This window comes from Telmatherina bonti (genome assembly GCF_933228915.1).
Source record: "Telmatherina bonti genome assembly, chromosome: 1".
Classification (NCBI taxonomy): domain Eukaryota; kingdom Metazoa; phylum Chordata; class Actinopteri; order Atheriniformes; family Telmatherinidae; genus Telmatherina; species Telmatherina bonti.
In genome coordinates this window covers 11,858,977-11,875,818 of record NC_136619.1, presented here as the reverse complement: position 1 = coordinate 11,875,818, position 16,842 = coordinate 11,858,977, and the positions used below count along the sequence as shown (strand labels likewise).

The 16,842-nt window shown below is 40.1% G+C and overlaps 1 protein-coding gene across 1 annotated transcript in view; it reads left to right on the top strand.

The window, feature by feature from the left end:
• kif13ba (kinesin family member 13Ba) overlaps window positions 1–16,842 on the top strand; it is a 56,283-nt gene that overhangs the window by 16,809 nt on the left and 22,632 nt on the right. The window contains exons 3-13 of the mRNA XM_079239464.1: window positions 3,441–3,453; window positions 4,433–4,493; window positions 4,590–4,682; window positions 6,834–7,014; window positions 7,960–8,047; window positions 9,941–10,075; window positions 14,232–14,344; window positions 15,592–15,703; window positions 15,838–16,050; window positions 16,124–16,234; window positions 16,344–16,478. Of these exons, the coding sequence (XP_079095590.1) occupies window positions 3,441–3,453; window positions 4,433–4,493; window positions 4,590–4,682; window positions 6,834–7,014; window positions 7,960–8,047; window positions 9,941–10,075; window positions 14,232–14,344; window positions 15,592–15,703; window positions 15,838–16,050; window positions 16,124–16,234; window positions 16,344–16,478 (1,255 nt within the window). The remainder of the gene's footprint in view (window positions 1–3,440; window positions 3,454–4,432; window positions 4,494–4,589; window positions 4,683–6,833; window positions 7,015–7,959; window positions 8,048–9,940; window positions 10,076–14,231; window positions 14,345–15,591; window positions 15,704–15,837; window positions 16,051–16,123; window positions 16,235–16,343; window positions 16,479–16,842) is intronic.

The following is a 16,842-nucleotide window of genomic DNA, read 5'->3' as shown; positions in this document are numbered from 1 at the left end:
AAAAAAAAAAAAAAAATTCCAAGGTATTTATGGATACCACAGGCTTGGTTAAATGTTTGTAAACAGGACGAGTCTTATCACTCTCCGTTATGTTTACAGACATCTAAATAACCAACAAGCTCCCAAAAGTTCTGCTTTTATAGAGGTGCTGTGCTCACGATCAGTCTGTTAGGTACACCTGCCTGCTACTTGTCCATTTATTCTTGTGGAAGCAGGATGTGCACGTACTTTGTTTTCAGCTTTTAGATTTGAATTTTCATTGTCTTGTAGGAAAAAAAAACTTTGACACAAGGACTGAGGGACATAGGATGAACAACTAATTATCTAATTGGTAGATGATCTCACTTTCTAATGCGCCTCAGTAATCCGGTTAGTTTAGATAGACTAGACTACTTAACCCAACCTTGATTAGCTTAAGTAAGACATGCTACATGGTCTTTGTTATGATGAAGAACATAAAAATCGTTGCTTTGCCGTCAATCTTTATTGGATTGTGTGATTATCTTATTCCGGGTTAATCTGAAAGTTTCACCCAAAACTGACAGATTTGTCATTTGGACATGGAGATTAGTGAACACAAGGAGGGGAAAATGGATGTGGAGTCTATGTGTAATTAATTACCGGATGGCAATCCCATTATGAAACAGTTTATGATGCACCTGGACTCATATTCATTTCTATAAGGATCTAATTTTTCCCCTTTCACCATGGAACTAAATGTTCTTTCAAAGCTAAATATTTTAGACAATGTTGTATTTACTTCCCGTGTTGTTTATGAATGAAACCAAAGTAAGAAATGGATTATAGTTGTCAGCATGTCCAACTGTAAAGACCAGTGTGCCAGTAGTACTTGCAGTCAATGAATACAGGTGTGTGGTATCTTCTGAATAACTGACAAACTTCCTTTATGTGCAGTGAGCAAGATAATTACTCATTTATTGTTCCTGTCTGGAGCATGGGGTGTGATGTGTCAGTCAAGTCATAAAGTGCCCGGTTGGGTTATATGAGTCTAGGAAAGGTAGCACGTATGACGTCGGAACTATCCTACCCGTTTTGTTTGTTAGGCCATGACTTTGGGTTTGATATACAGTAGACTGCCCAGGTGCTTCCCTTCCACGTTTGCATGTCCCGCCACTTGCTTCCTGTCAATCCGTACGTTTACATGGGAGTTTTAGTTCCTCTTTAATTCCGAATAAAAGTTAATTCTGCTTTAAACTGATGAAAAATCACCATGTAAACACTTAATTCCTAATGCAAATTTCTGTTTGGAATTAAACGTAATTCCGATGTAAGATTGGACTATTAATTTAAACTCTAATTAATTTGTTTTATGCCATTTGTAGGCAGAATTTATAGATCATTACAAGAGTCCAAGCAAGTATCGGATCGGGTTCTCATCGTTCTACAGTCTGTTTCTTCTTCACTGAGTGCACCGTACTTGTGGTTCTGTGTTGTTTTTAGTCAGCTGGGATGGTAGTTTGATACAGAGACAGCATTTCACTTCCTCGCATGTTAAAGTAACTTCTACTCACCAATCGGCAGGAGACGGAGAGATAAATGAAGACTGCAACAGGGTGGCCTGTTTCACTGTCCTGATGATGTGTTCAATGTCAACGCGACAAAATGCTGAAATCAGAGTCATAATGAAATGATGACTGTTTATTTATTTGGTTATTTGCATGTTAACATTTTTATTTTATTTTTCTGTTAATTTTGTTACAGTAATTGAAATATAGATGGTCTATCGATCCCCCTCCAATTATTGTTTGTATCATTTTGTGGAATTGTTCAAGAACTTCATGAAAAAAAAATTAATTAATAAAAACAATAAAATGTAACTTTTTAATGAAGATTTTGTAACTTTAGGAATTTAGTGTGTAGCTTGCATCTGTGTGCTCGGATAAAAACGTAATCATTGGACTTTTCAAATAAATGACTGATTGGTATCTTAATTGGAATATCCCTGATCAATACAACAGCACAGCTGACAAAGTAGTTTTTTGTTTTTTTTTTGAATGATGTATTTAAAACATTTTACTGGATCTACAATAAGGATCTAATCGAAATGTTTATTTTCTGTAACATCATGAAGGTTTTGGCTTTTTATTGGTTTCCTTATCAATCACTGATTTTCTCATGAATAAAGGAGTCTGGTCTCTCTGCTTTGACATTTCCTCATGTAGACGGAAAACCAGATGCAGTCGGCCATCTGTGTGTATTTTTAAAGAACATGGCTGTTAGCTATAATACTGTTGTGTGTGTGTGTGTGTGTGTGTGTGTGTGTGTGTGTGTGTGTGTGTGTGTGTGTGTGTGTGCGCGCGCGCTAATTTGCCAATGCATTTCATCCCCCCACACACACACACACAACACCCCACACACGTATTCCTCTGTCTAGTTGTACATTTGTGACCTTGATCGAGTAACCTTTCCATGCAATCCTCTGATTCCATCTTGCTTTATCTCAGCTCTGTTCCAGCTCCGGCGCAGCCCCCTGTCCACAAGCCATTTTAACATTCCTGGAAATAATTCTGCAGGCTGTTAGGGATGAACCCTGTGCACTCTGGCATCCACCGACACACTCACCAAATCCCCCGATAGGGCTTTTCGACCGAGCTGGTTCCAGAGCTGGTTCAGAGCCAGAGCCAGACTAAGCACCGGCTCCTGGTTCTCAAACTTGGTTCTATCCTGACCCCAACTCTCAGAGTTGAGAACCGCTTCACGTTGTGTGTGTCTGCAGCTGGGGACGGGGTTACCTGGCCAAAATATGAACGTTGAAAGTTGGACCAACAGCTTCATACCAGCTAACAGAATTGACTACAAGAACAAGTAGAAATGGTCCGGAGAGCAGACTCTGTGTTTCCTTGGCTCTATGGTGTCCGAAAACTGGACAAAGCCTGTGTTTGAGCAGCTACAACAGGAGATGGGTGCAGCTGGCGACAAATCAGTTTGACATAAGAAACCTACATTTCCAGATCCTGAATTCTGTTCTTGGTGACCGGCCGGCAATGACGCAGCACTGACCAGACTCTTTCAGTCAAAACCAAACCCAGTTCTTTGCTAGCACCGGAGCTGATCCACCTAAGTCCTGGCTCTAGCACCAGCAGTGGTTCTTCTTTGGTCGAAAAGCGCTTTGGGAGGTTGTTTTTGACAAATGAAAAATGAGGTTATAAAAAAAACAGCAAATACAAGGATTACAGTCAGTCACTTGTCTTTAAGTTTTCAAGTGACTCGTCTAAACAAGGAAAGTCTGAAGGCGGTGGGCTTAACTAGGGCTTTGGTTGCGTCCATTAATCTGTTTTTCCTCTGACTTCTTATATCTGCTCAGAGCAGAGATATAAAACAACATGTTTAAGTTTTAATGCCCTGCATGCTTGCTAATATATCCTGTCATTTGTTTTCCCACACGTTCCTGTGGACCTTGATCTTCATCACATCATCAGGAATCAGTCCAAGGTAACTGCCAATAAAACACAGACACTTCAACACTGAGCTGATTCCATGGCTGTGAATCATCTCAAAGTAAAACAAAGACACTGCTGTATTTCACGCTTTGGGAACTGTGCTCACCAATGAGAGCGCTGACACAGAGTAATGGTTTATAAAGCTGTGAATAGCAGAAGCTTGTTGTTAAGGTTATTCACTTTAAACCCTTGGGGAAAATTTGTTCTTTTTGAATCTTCTTAAATATATTTATCTTAACTCTACTTGTCAGTCTTTCTATGTGTCGCCTGAAAAATTCACATATAAACTCCTTTAAAGTAGTTTTTCTCTTAGTTTGAGTGTTAGTCGTGTCAGTTCAAAGCAAACTGAGGTAAATATATTAAGTTGTAAGAAAATTACCCCGCACATGACATCTCACCATTGAACATCTTTAAAAACAGCATATTTACCTTTTTTATTTCTACTTTTTATTTTTATTTGGGTAAAAATATGTGTTTCCAAAGCGTTAAAGACTGTGACCACAACATTTTTTTTTTTTGGGTGCTGATTTTATTTAAATTGCGATTGTTGCGATTTTTCCATATTGCTAATTTAGACGACAAAACAAAAAAGAAATGTACAAAAAAAATTTTGCGAATCATTTTTCTTAATTTCAAGGGAAAAAAACAACACAGAAGCCAGACCATCATTTTGTTGCCATAATGCCCAAGAAGACAAGTAGAAAGATCAATAAAAACAATAAAAATACAACAATTTTATTGTGGATTATTTTTATTTATTTGAGTTTTTTTTTTTTCAACAAAATATCGATTTTAAAATTGTGAGCAAAAAATCCTGATATTCGATTCTATTTATTTATTTTTTTATTCGATTCCCCAACCTCCAATAAAAATAGACCCAGTTTTGTTGCGCTGCTGCTGGTGGCACCTTGATGTCAAGGTTGTTACTTTGCTGTGTATGTTGTGTGTCTCATACTTTCCCTGTTCTTCAGGTGTTTGCCTATGATTACTGCTTCTGGTCCATGGACGAAACCGATAAGGAAAAATTTGCAGGTCAGGCGAAAAGAAAAAAAAAGATACACAAGTGTTTGTCAAGATTTAAAAAAAAAAAAAAAGTGGAATAATTGTTTGTGTTTGACTTGTTTGCAGGTCAGGAGGTGGTGTTCCAGTGCCTTGGGGAAAGTCTTCTCCACAATGCCTTCCAGGGCTACAACGCCTGTATCTTTGCCTATGGACAAACTGGTAATTATTGGACATTATTTATTTATTATTCTCTGATCGATATAGCTGAGGGCTGCACGGTGGAACAGTGGTTAGCACTGTGGCCTCACAGCAAGAAGGTCACTGGTTCGATCCTTGGCTTTCTGTGTGGAGTTTGCATGTTCTTCTCGTGTATGCGTGGGTTCTCTCCAGGTACTCCGGCTTCCTCCCACCATCCAAAGACATGCATGTTAGGTTAATTGGTTACTTTAAATTGCCCCTAGGAATGAGTGTGAGCGTTCGTCTCTCTGTGTGGCCCTGCGATGGACTGGCGAGCTGTCCAGGGTGTACCCTGCCTGTCGCCCAAAGCCAGCTGGGATAGGCTCCAGCTTCACCGCGACCCTGAATTCGATTAAGCGGTTTAGAAAATGAATGAATGAATGAACGATATAGCTGATCTATTAATTGTCAGTATGTTATATAACAGAGTTTCTCATTTAACTGCAGATGTTGGTGGTATGTTGCCACAGCCAAATGTTCATGGTGTCACCGGACGTGGTCTCAGACAGGAACTTATGTAGAATGTGAAAGTATGAAAAGCAGTTTTTGTTTCATCTGACAGGCTGAATCCTGAAGATTGAGATTTATGTGTCCAACGTTCACAGAGTAGAACAGGATAAACTGCTACCTAATTTGCCTGTTATCTCCACTGCTTATCTTTTCTACAACCAAGGGTACAGCTGAGATCAGTTTATGCAGCAACAAAAGGGGTGACCTGAGGGCATTTTCCAACAAAGTAAACAAGCACCACATTTACAAGATGTTAGATTAGTTATTGTTAGTTTGACAAAACCTTTGCATGTCAGTAATAATCAAAAACTGTTTAAAGAAAATGCTGCTGGGATTTAAATTACCCTAAATGTCCATCTTTTAATGCAGCTGAAACTAACCTGCAGGTCTTCACAGTTCCTGCAGACTCAGGAGTAATAGGAGAACCTGGCAGCTGCACAGAATGAGCATAAGAGACGGCATACGTCTCATTCTTACCATGTATAAGCAAAAACTGTATGAAATGTACAAAACTGTGAAGCAGTCCATTTCACTGTGGGTATGGGACTAATTCTGCCAGCTTAAAAGTGTGATATTGTCAGCTGTTGCAACATAAACCCATTTCCTCCCTTTTCTGAACTTCTGGGACAAGGACCTTTGTCCAGTTGAACGTCCCTGCTGAATCCTACCCAAAGCTTGACCAAACGTTGCGCGTGAAGTAGGGCTGCACGATTATGACCAAAATAATAATCACGATTATTTTGAGCAATATTGTAATCACGATTATTAATCACGATCCCTCATTATTTCCTTGACATCTTTCATACAGCGCAGGCCACACCGGTTTGGAGAAATAATTACAGGAAGGGATCTCGTATTTATATCCAGTGTTTTGATGCAGCTGTATTTTCCATCCTGGACATGACTTGCTCTCATTGGTCTAAAGCTTGTTGTTGTTGTCTAAAGCTCCACGAGAAGCTTCGTCTGAAGCCGGGAGGGATCAATACGGGCGGAGATGTCTGCTTTTGTGTAATGAAGCTGCTTATTTCATATTTAACGAGCAACTTCATCCACGGCAGGGCAGGTTGTGCACGCGGCGGGGTTCGTGTATTTTAATGCCACGTGTTGTAAAAATATTTGTATTTTTTTACCACTTCGATCATCTGTTTAATCAAAACAATCAGTTTTACCTGCAACATGAAGAAAGCTGAACAGGCATCTTACCGCTTCATGGTTTTCCGTGTTAACCACGCCCCACCTCAAATGTCCAACCAATCCAACGATACTTAACTGGCTGTTGGTAAAAGGTGCGCACGCTTGGTATTTAGGCAGCTAAATGAAGCCTTAACCACACGTTCGCCCCCTGGTGGTTGGCAGACTACTGGTTGAGAAACTGAGTGATCACAGACGCATGCAGCAGAGCTGCGTTATGAATGTAAATATCGATGACAATCAGGTTTATTTAATTGTGGCCACCAAAATCGTGATCACGATCCAAATCGGATTAATTGTGTAGCCCTAGTGTGAGTGTACTAAATGGGTCTTTAATGGGAATGTTTTAAGTCAGCTGCTAGAGAGAACTTTTCATTTTCCATTTTTCCGACTGAACTCCGTCTTTTTGTTCCTTGTGTGTGATTATTCTAGGTTCTGGAAAGTCGTACACCATGATGGGTTCAGGGGACCAGCCAGGGCTGATTCCCCGCCTGTGCAGTGCTTTGTTTGAACGGACCCAGAAGGAACAGCGGGAAGAGGAGAGCTTCACTGTCGAGGTGTCCTACATGGAGATCTACAACGAGAAGGTCCGAGATCTGCTGGACCCCAAAGGGTATGACCTCAACCTAACCTTCCAACCCTTTTGCACAAGCAGGGATGATTTAACTCAGTCAGGCATTGTGGCTCTGTTAAGTCCAGGAGGAACCACTTTTACTCCTGCATTTGTTTCATTTTCACCTTTCTGAGCCAAATGGAAATCAATGGCACATCGACTTTACAGAATCTGCTGCATCTCTGCTGCTGCTGATATCCTTTTTATCCTGCTTCGCTCTTCACAATGAAAGTATCTTGTTAATGAAAAGTCTGCCTCATGCAGCTGATTTACGGTAAAATCCCTCAACTAAATGGATGGCATTGAAGCTGCTGCAGGAAGTGTTTAGTTATGTTTAATTTCCTAAAGCAAATCTCACTAGTGAATATTGAAGGCCACACTGGGAAAAAAAAAAATGGGGGGCCTTAAATTTAATTGTAATGTTTTGGATTTCTAACAATATTCTGCTTTTATTTTTCTAAGAGGTTTTAGAAAACATGAACTCAAGCTAGCCATTAATGAATCAGAAAAGTGGCGGTGGGCTGACCCAGCTGCTGTGGTGTGCAGTGGTCAGTAGATAAAAAGATTAGCGGCCTGCCCTGCCATCACTGATTGAGGCCAGTTAATGTCCAGCAGGTCGGCAGTAAATCAGGACTGCGGGCCTCCGTCTGCTGCCCCAGACACCATAACCTTTGACTCTCACTCAGCACTTGACCTTTAACCTCCGTAAAAGGGGCCGAAGAGAAGAACACCATCTGACAGCCATATGCGCTCCTGCTGTGGATCCACTGATGATGAAGTTCTCAGGCCTGAAGCAAGTTAGAATCAGGGTCAGAGAGCCAAGCACTAATAAAGTGCGCATGAATGGTGTTCATCAACCAGCAGGCCTGCATTGTCACCTCACCTCCGCCAACACTGACTCCGTCGCTTGCCTTTGTTCTAAACCTGTTTTTGTTTTGTGTCCAGGAGTAGGCAAACACTGAGGGTGAGGGAGCATAAAGTTTTGGGTCCATACGTGGATGGCCTGTCTCGGCTAGCAGTGGCCAGCTACAAGGTAAAGATCCTGTCTCTTATATCCACTTTCTCTGTGAGCCCAGTCCCTCCACAGTTCTGCCACTTTGTTTTCTTGCCCAGCCCAGTCTGTGTATGTTTATACCTCAGCTGGACCACCTAATGAGACTATTGTCATGTTGAAGTAAGAGAGGAAGCGTTTTCTGGATCCACCTGTTGCAGTAAAAAACAAAGAACTTAACTTAGCTGCCAGAAAACCAGTCTTAGCTGTTCGTCAGGCGACTTTCAAAGCTCTGTAGCTTCCATACGTTCAATGCTTTTTACGCTTTTCTTTTCTACAAATGAGCTCCACAATAATGTCATTCTTGGTAGCTCAGAACTGAAAAACCACTTGATCTGAATTTAGATCACATTAATCCTCTGGGGACCAAGGGTATTTTAGAGAAATAAACCTCGCCTGACTTTTTTTGAGTTTAAATGCTAATAAACACCACCTTTCAATGCCCCATAATGTCTTATACCTTGTTTTTTTTTGTTTTTGTTTTTTTTTTATTTTGAATTGAAATATCATAAACTGCTATGTAAATGAGGCTCCTTTGCTTGAAATAAAGAGTATTATAATAAAAAATACAATTAAAAAAATAGGCGAAAATTAGAATATCACACTTTATTCCAAAAATAAGGAGGCATCATCGGCTCTGATTGGACAAACACGTGTCATGTGCCAAAGACAAAGGCACTGATTGGAACACCTATTTTGACACAACACTGTATCACCTATGAATGGGCTACAGTGATGCCGTCTGAAAGCCCGGAGTCTCCCGATTAAGAGGGGAAAAAAAGTAAGTTTCAATCTTTTATGGTTCGACAGCTATGCTCGATTAAACACAACGTGGTCCCTGGCATTGCCAACAATGCCGGCGTGTTAAAGAAAAAAATCTTTCCAAATAGTGTCAAATATCACTTCTGGTAAATAAAAAAAGTTTCTCAGATTAATACTTCAGGGAATTGCACAAGTACAGCAATGGAAACCAGATGTGTCTGCCAAATTCACATCTTTAATTTCTAAAGATTTACTTCCCAAACTGGTGAGATGAACTCATGTTGAGCTGCTTACAGTGTTTCAATCCAGCAACCTTGTTAGCTCACCTTTAATTCCTTTCCGTACAAGTCCCATGTGTTCCTGCACTTATGGAGAGACATTTGTTTCTTTATTATTCAATCAAATAAGTTAGATTTAAAACCAAAACTTATCTTTGAGACCAAAAAAAAAAGTGATAATCAATTATTTTGTAGAGATAGAAAGAAATTAGGTTCCGATAAAAAAAAAAAAGATATATATATATATATATATATATATATATTGGAGAAAGCATACTTCTCCAACTTCAATCAAAACTAATGTTTTCAATCAACCAGTCATACATTTACAATAATAACACTTTTTTTTTTTAACTCTCAAAAATAATTTTGGGTTTCTAACTAATTTAACTTATCTAACTAATCTAACTTATTTGATTGGATAATAAAGAATCAAATTTCTCTCCATATGCACCCTCACAGAAAGCAAATCCTACATACTGAAGAGTTATTTTAACTTTACTGATGTACAAGATTCACTAAAACAGCAGAGAAAGAAAAGACAACACAATAAAAGCACAATAATAAAGAATAAATTAACAATATATTTGACAGGGAAGGAGTCTTCAGTAGCGATTTGAATAAGTTTAAAGTCCGACTGGTGCATTATTGGAAAGCTAAACCTTCCCATAGATTGAAGGCAGACACTAGGCGAGCAGATGTGCTTGATGACTGAGAGGAATGATAAACAAAGAGCAGCTAAATAAAAACATGTCAATATATCTGAAAAGCTGTTTGTTTTAAATAAATAATGCTGAAACTATTTTTACGTTGTTGTGTTTTTTTTTATTCTCAGGACATTGAGTCTCTGATGTCGGAGGGGAATAAATCTCGCACAGTTGCTGCTACCAACATGAACGAGGAGAGCAGTCGGTCGCACGCCGTCTTCAACATCATCCTCACGCACACACTCAAAGACCTGCAGTCTGGGGTAAGGCTTAAGCACACAAACACACCCAGCCGAGCAAAGTAAGACTTCATCTCAGCCCACATTTATTCCTTTTAAAACACTGCTGGAAGAAAAATAAAAGACCATAAATATATTTATATAACAAGAATAAAAACATGAAGAGAAAAAGCAGAGCTGAAGGCCGCTGGTTTTAGAAGATCTGATGCTTACATTTACCACCTGTCAGGTATTTGTCATGTTAGAGGCAGCTCGCTCAGCCCTTTTCTCCATTATCTTAGTCTGGACTTGTCAACGGGGACTTTATAAATAGAGATCTTTTTCAGTAGAAGCACAGTCTGCATTTGTTTTTGTTCCCACAGATTTAGCGGAGCTCATGTGATCTCATGATTAGCTGTGCACGTGGCATCTCCGATAGCGTTCTAATGCATGGCTCAGACACTTCTGCGTGCTTGACGTGGCGTCAGCCAGTTATGACAAGGCAGTTATTTGTATAAAGATTCGATCAGGAGAGCAGATCATGAGCCAATATTCATCCTTGCTCTTTAAATCTGCAGCAAAGAAATAAGATGACAAAATTAGACCAGTGTGGGTTTGTTATTAAGTCTTGTGAGCCCACTTTATTTCTAGTTTCATGCGATCCCATTAGAAAAACTGTTTGGGACGAATCCCTGGATGATGTCAGTTCAGCTGTGAGAGGGGGGTAGTCTTAAGAAAACTGACCCACTTTACCCGCTTTGCTTCTTGCTCTTATTTCTTGCTACCACTAAATCCTGTTAATAATTCATGGGCGTGACTGTGAGTTTGTCAGCTGATATAGCCTTCTCTGTTTTCAACGCACACCCAGAGTCGGTCGCCAAGTTGGATCATCACAAGCTCATTAAGCTCAACGGTTCAGCAAATATATAAACTGTGGAGTCAGGAAGGGAATCACTTAGCTGACATATCACATTTTATCTTTGCTTGCTGCAGCTCTACAAAATGCATAACCCCCCCTCTTACTCATGCTGCTTTTCCACGAGCAGCTATGAAGCCCAACACCACAGTAGTTTTTATTGGTTCCATTACTATTGAGGTGCCGTCAGTGTGGTGCGGTCGCTGTAGCACGCCGGCTTGTAGGTATCTGGCACAACGTGGAGGTGATGCTTTACCTGCTGCAAGGTCTGTGGCTCGTAATCAGGAAAGGATGTTGCCGTAGGAGCGTCATAAGAAGGCTGTTGGTGGAAAAGCCGCCATCTTTCCGTCTGCTGATACGACCCCAAGTTGTCATCGGGAGTCGCTCTCATGACTCATCCTGTGACTTCAAATTCTGACCGATTTTCAGCCCGACTCCTCGCCAACAGAACCGTAAAGGAGTAAATGCTAAAAATGTGTCCATTCAGCCCAGAAAGATCCTGATGGAAACACCGGAGGGGTGGTGTCGGGCTGGGATTAGTAGGTGCTGGTTGGGAGTGGCATTTACTGAAAACTCTGTTTGGATCTCTGCAAGGCGTCGTAGGCATGATGCCCGTCCATTCTAGGCAATTCAAGCAAATTTCAGTTTATTTGCTGGCTGTCTTGTTGTTATGCATGTGTTACTATCGTACTAATTGTTGTCATGAAGGATGTTGGAAGACAAACAACCTCATTGCGAAGTATGCAGAACGTTTGCGTTAGTGTTGTTTGGGCAACAGAAACAGGATTTATGAAATTGCCACAAGCTCAAGTACATCTAGAGATGGATTAAATGCAAAGCCGAATTTCACAAGTTGTTCGTGAGTTAGTTTATTTTGTTTTGTTTGTATCAGTCACACGCAGTTTGTCCATTTCCAAAAAAACAATCAAGTAAAACAAACAAAATAGGCAGAAGCAAAGCTTGTATGCCTAATAATGTACACTTACAAGTAGAGTTACGTTAAATTATACAAATACCAAAAGCAGATGCATTACATACACAATGTGTGACTTGTATAAAGAAAAAATCATTTAAAAAGTTGAAAATCTCTCAAAAATAAACTGATAAATAATCTTTTTAAATAGAAATAAAGAATTACAATTTTTTACCTCATTGCTGAGTTTATTCCACAGTTGAACCCCCTGAAAGGACAAGTTTCACCCCTGTCCTAGATGTCGGAACAACAAACATACAGCTGTCTCTAAAGTTATATTCAGTCTGCTGAAACTTAGTCATTTTGGACGCCTTCTGGAAGAACCTTTTGTTTAGCCTTAAACATAACTTGTATCGTCTTATAGTAAGCTAAATCATTAAATTTGGATTATTAAAGTAAATATTTATTATGATTATGATCATTTTGAACAGTAGTTTGAATAATAACTCAAACATGCATAATAAAGTAAACAAAATGAAAAGGTCACAAAGTTACACAGGAAAATATCTATTATTATTAATTGCACGTGCAAATAATAATATTATACATATTTTTAAGTTTGAATAACTTCCCAGTATTCCCAGTTTAAGGATGTAATTGTTTGTCCATATATATATATATATATATATATATATATATATATATATATATAATATTATTATTTATATATATATATATATATATATATATATATATATATATATATATATATATATATATATATATATATATGAGCTCATCTGTGCCCTCTAATGGTGCAGTCAGAGGAGGAGTGTTGGAGGGACACGTTACAGAGTAACCTTTGGCATTTTACAGCTGGATGAGTCATCCTGACACTCAAAGTCATCACACGAGTAACTTCCAGTCACTTGTCCTGCTTTAATCAGAGCTCCCTCTGTCTGCACTTTGGCCTTATTTATTTTAAATCCTCGGCTGTCTGCCGTTTTCCTCTCTGCTTTGCTGAACGCATGTGAAGCAGACAAAGTATAGATATTTATATATATATATACATATATATATATATATATATATATATATATATATATATTCAGATTTATACATTTTTCTATCGACGCTTACAACATGAAGCTGTGTGTTGATGCCTTGACAATTGCTCTGTAATCTTTGAAGCTGCTGCCAAGTAGGTTGACTGAGCATATCCTGCCAGCTGATCTGGTTACCGACTCGGATTTTAGCAGGGCTGCTTACAGAGTCCTTTATATAGCAAGAAAAACACAAGGTTGGCTGGTTAGCCACTGCATTTCCAGACAGCTGTATATTTAGACCTAAAAGGGGGCAAAGACATGGCATGTATTCACAGCTGAAGTCTCTGTTAGAAACTAAAGAAAATTCAGAAAACATCTATTATTTGTTTAATGATTAACTTCGTTGTGGAAGACTGGAAGCCGTACTGCAGGGTGTCCAGCTGCAGTCCTCGAGGACCGCATGCCTGCAGGTCTTAAATTTCTCCCTGATCCAACACACCTGATCCAGTTTAAATGGCTCTCCTTAGCAGCCTGTTGTCAGGTTCTGCCCAAACATGCTGACCAGTCAAAATGATCCACAAAGTATTCAGTCTGTTTTAATTTACCAAGCATACATAAAGTTTGTTTACATTTCTGTTTTCCCCTATTTTAAAAACATCTGTATAGAAATAATAAAGGTAAGATTTATTTTAGTTTTTGTTTTATTTTATATTATTTACTTTGTTTTGTTTTACTTTGTTTTGTTTTATTTCATTTTATCGTAGCACTTGTTCATTGTTTTCTTTCTTTGTGACAGTACCAGGGGGAAAGTGGGGAAAACTGCCAAATATGAGCTTAAGAGCTAAACAGCAGAGGTAGCTAGTGAGTTTTTCTTAATGAGACCAGTAAGAACAAAGAAACATGTTTTAATTAGAAGTCTTACTGGTCTGCCATTGTAACACCCAACAACCTCAGCTCAGACTTTTTCAACTCTTTTCTGGGCTGGGGAGAGCCTCTGCAGACACAGGAGCACATCATCCGCTGATGCTTCTGCACAGGCCTCGCAGCAGGTGTGGATCAGGTGTTGGATTCACCTTCATCAGCCGCTGACTGGAAGGTGATACTATCCTCTTTAACAGCCCTCAGGAAGTTACAGAGGGCAAACTGTCAGCAAGAGGCTGAGGGATGATGAGGCTGCATTACAAGTCAGAAAGCACAGAAAAAGCCTCTTCAGCATGACGAGAATATGCAGTCAGTTCCCCTCTCAGGTGTGGCTGTGAGAGCCAAGATGGTGAATAAAACAGTATTAACGCTTTTTTTTAATTGATTTTTGTTTTCTCTTTGTAGACGAGTGGGGAGAAGGTGAGTCGGCTGAGTCTGGTAGACTTGGCTGGAAGTGAGCGAGCAGCAAAAACTGGAGCGGCAGGAGAGCGACTGAAGGAGGGCAGCAACATCAACAAGTAAGCTCAACGCTCCGCTACAAGCAACTGTGTGGATGTGCTTCCCGGCATTTAAAGCTCAGCGAACTGGATGTCTTGGCCATTTTTATTTTTTATTTAAATGTTTACTTACTTCTTTTACTTGGGTTTTGTTGTTGTTTATAACTATTCTATTGTGTTTTATCTGTTCTGTCCTTTTAGTATTTTAAACCAAAGATAGTTTTTATGCACACTTTTAACTTGGAATTTAATTTTGTTCAACACTTTGGTCAACAGAGGTTGTGTTAAATGTGCTATATAAATAAAATTTGAATTGAGTTAAAACAATAGATGTTTTTCACTCCTGCAGCAACGCTTGCTTTCACGGTAATTTCCTGTCCAACCTCAGAGCGGCATCATCCTCCTCATGAGACTTGTTGTTTCCTCTCTGCTTTAAATCACATCTAAACAAAATCATAAAACCGTTCTGGTTTGATTTTACTGGATGTCATCAGCAGACTCAATATCACACACAAGCGGCAACATCCGGTGGTTAAAAGTGAAGCCTATGCGGAAGTACATAAAACTGCAGTTCCCCCTTCATCCACTAGGGGCTGCAAAACAGAGCAAATCCTCATAGACTCCCATGTTAAAAAGACCAACTTCACAGCAGAAATAAACATGTTTACAGCCTGGTTCAAAAATCCATTTTAGGTTTAATAGGTCAGGTTTACCTTCATGACAACTGTGGGGGGGAGTGAATTTTTTTCTAAATCGCCCGTTTAAAAGTAATTTAATCTCGAAGTTCAGCATATTTAGGGGCATGTCCTTTTGATTGACAGGTACCAATCTCTGGCTTCAAGTCAGAAGAACGTAGAACAACCGTGGTTTTTATCTGGTTAACAACGTGACTTAGCTTTAGCCCTCTTACCTCCGTTAGCTGGTTAGCTCCCGTTTTCTTGGGGTTAGCTTAGTTAGCTTTTAGCTACAGAAAGCTCAGAGTTCGTTCGATGTCAATCATCCGCCATGATGCTCACGGCTCCCCTCTCCTCTCCACCTCTTTGCCCATATTTGAATTTTCTGGGCGAGATGAGGCGCATGACGCAGCCAACATGGCGACGGTAGGAACCGCCCTACGAGCTTCAATTCAGCTCTTCAGAAACCTATGGGTGACGTCACGGAGACTCTGTCCATCTCTTTGTATACAGTCTATGGACAAACATAACGCAGCTTTTCCCCCAAGCAGACCTAGTGGGGACACTCTGTAACTGTTGGCGTGTGTTTTTCAGGTCCCTAACTACACTTGGTCTGGTGATCTCCGCGCTGGCTGAACAGGGGACTGCCAAGAACAAGACCAAGTTTGTTCCCTACAGAGACTCTGTTCTCACTTGGCTGCTGAAGGTAAACGCACAATAAACAACAAAAACATCCACTGACAGACAAACACACAGGAATATTCCTTGTTTTCTTACATTTATCTCAAAATGAGAACACCTTCGTCATCGTTTCTTTTCGGTTTGTCTGCCTGTGTGCAGGACTGCCTGGGGGGCAACAGCCGCACTGCCATGGTCGCCACTGTGAGTCCAGCGGCAGACAACTACGAAGAGACCTTGTCCACGCTGCGCTACGCCGACCGAGCAAAGAACATCGTCAACCACGCCGTCGTTAATGAAGACCCCAACGCTCGCATCATCAGGGAGCTCCGGGAGGAAGTGGAGAAACTACGGGTGCAGCTGACCCAAGCAGAGGTGAGACTTGTGAGCATCATAATGTTTGTTTGTTTTTTTTTCCCTCTGTTCTCATCTACTGTCTTTTCTCCAGTCTCTGAAAGCTCCAGAGCTGAAAGAGCGTCTGGAGGAGTCTGAGAAGTTAATCCAGGAGATGACCGTCACCTGGGAGGAGAAGCTTCGCAAGACAGAGGAGGTTGCACAGGTAAGAAGTCAGCAAAGCAAACATGTTGATCCGCTTCGTCAACCTGTCACCTCCGTCACGTTCATGTAAAACTTCATTCATCTGAGGTTTTATGTGTGTGTTGCTGCAGGAGCGCCAGAAGCAGCTGGAGAGTCTGGGTATTTCCCTGCAGTCTTCAGGAATCAAAGTTGGAGACGATAAGAGTTTCCTCGTCAACCTTAATGCTGATCCAGCCCTTAATGAACTCCTCGTTTACTACCTAAAGGTACGCCAAACACACACACACACACACACACACACACACCTTCATCATCATGCTCCAATGAATGCTCTGCAATCTATTTTCTCTGTTTATAATAAACTGTGTTGAAAAATTAACTGTGAATTTCAGATCACATCTCATTTCCGTCACAGAAACTGAAGCTTCATATTTATTACTTGTATTGTGACTTAGTTCTTTTTTATAACCATTATTCTTAAATACCACCGGAGGTCCGTGAGCCGTATTGGTTCAAGGGGTCAAAAGGTTTTGGCTCATGTCTGAATACGGGAATAACGGCACATGAGGAGATCAACGAAACGTATTAAACCAATAAACTCCTTTTTATCAGCTTTCGACCAATTAAAAG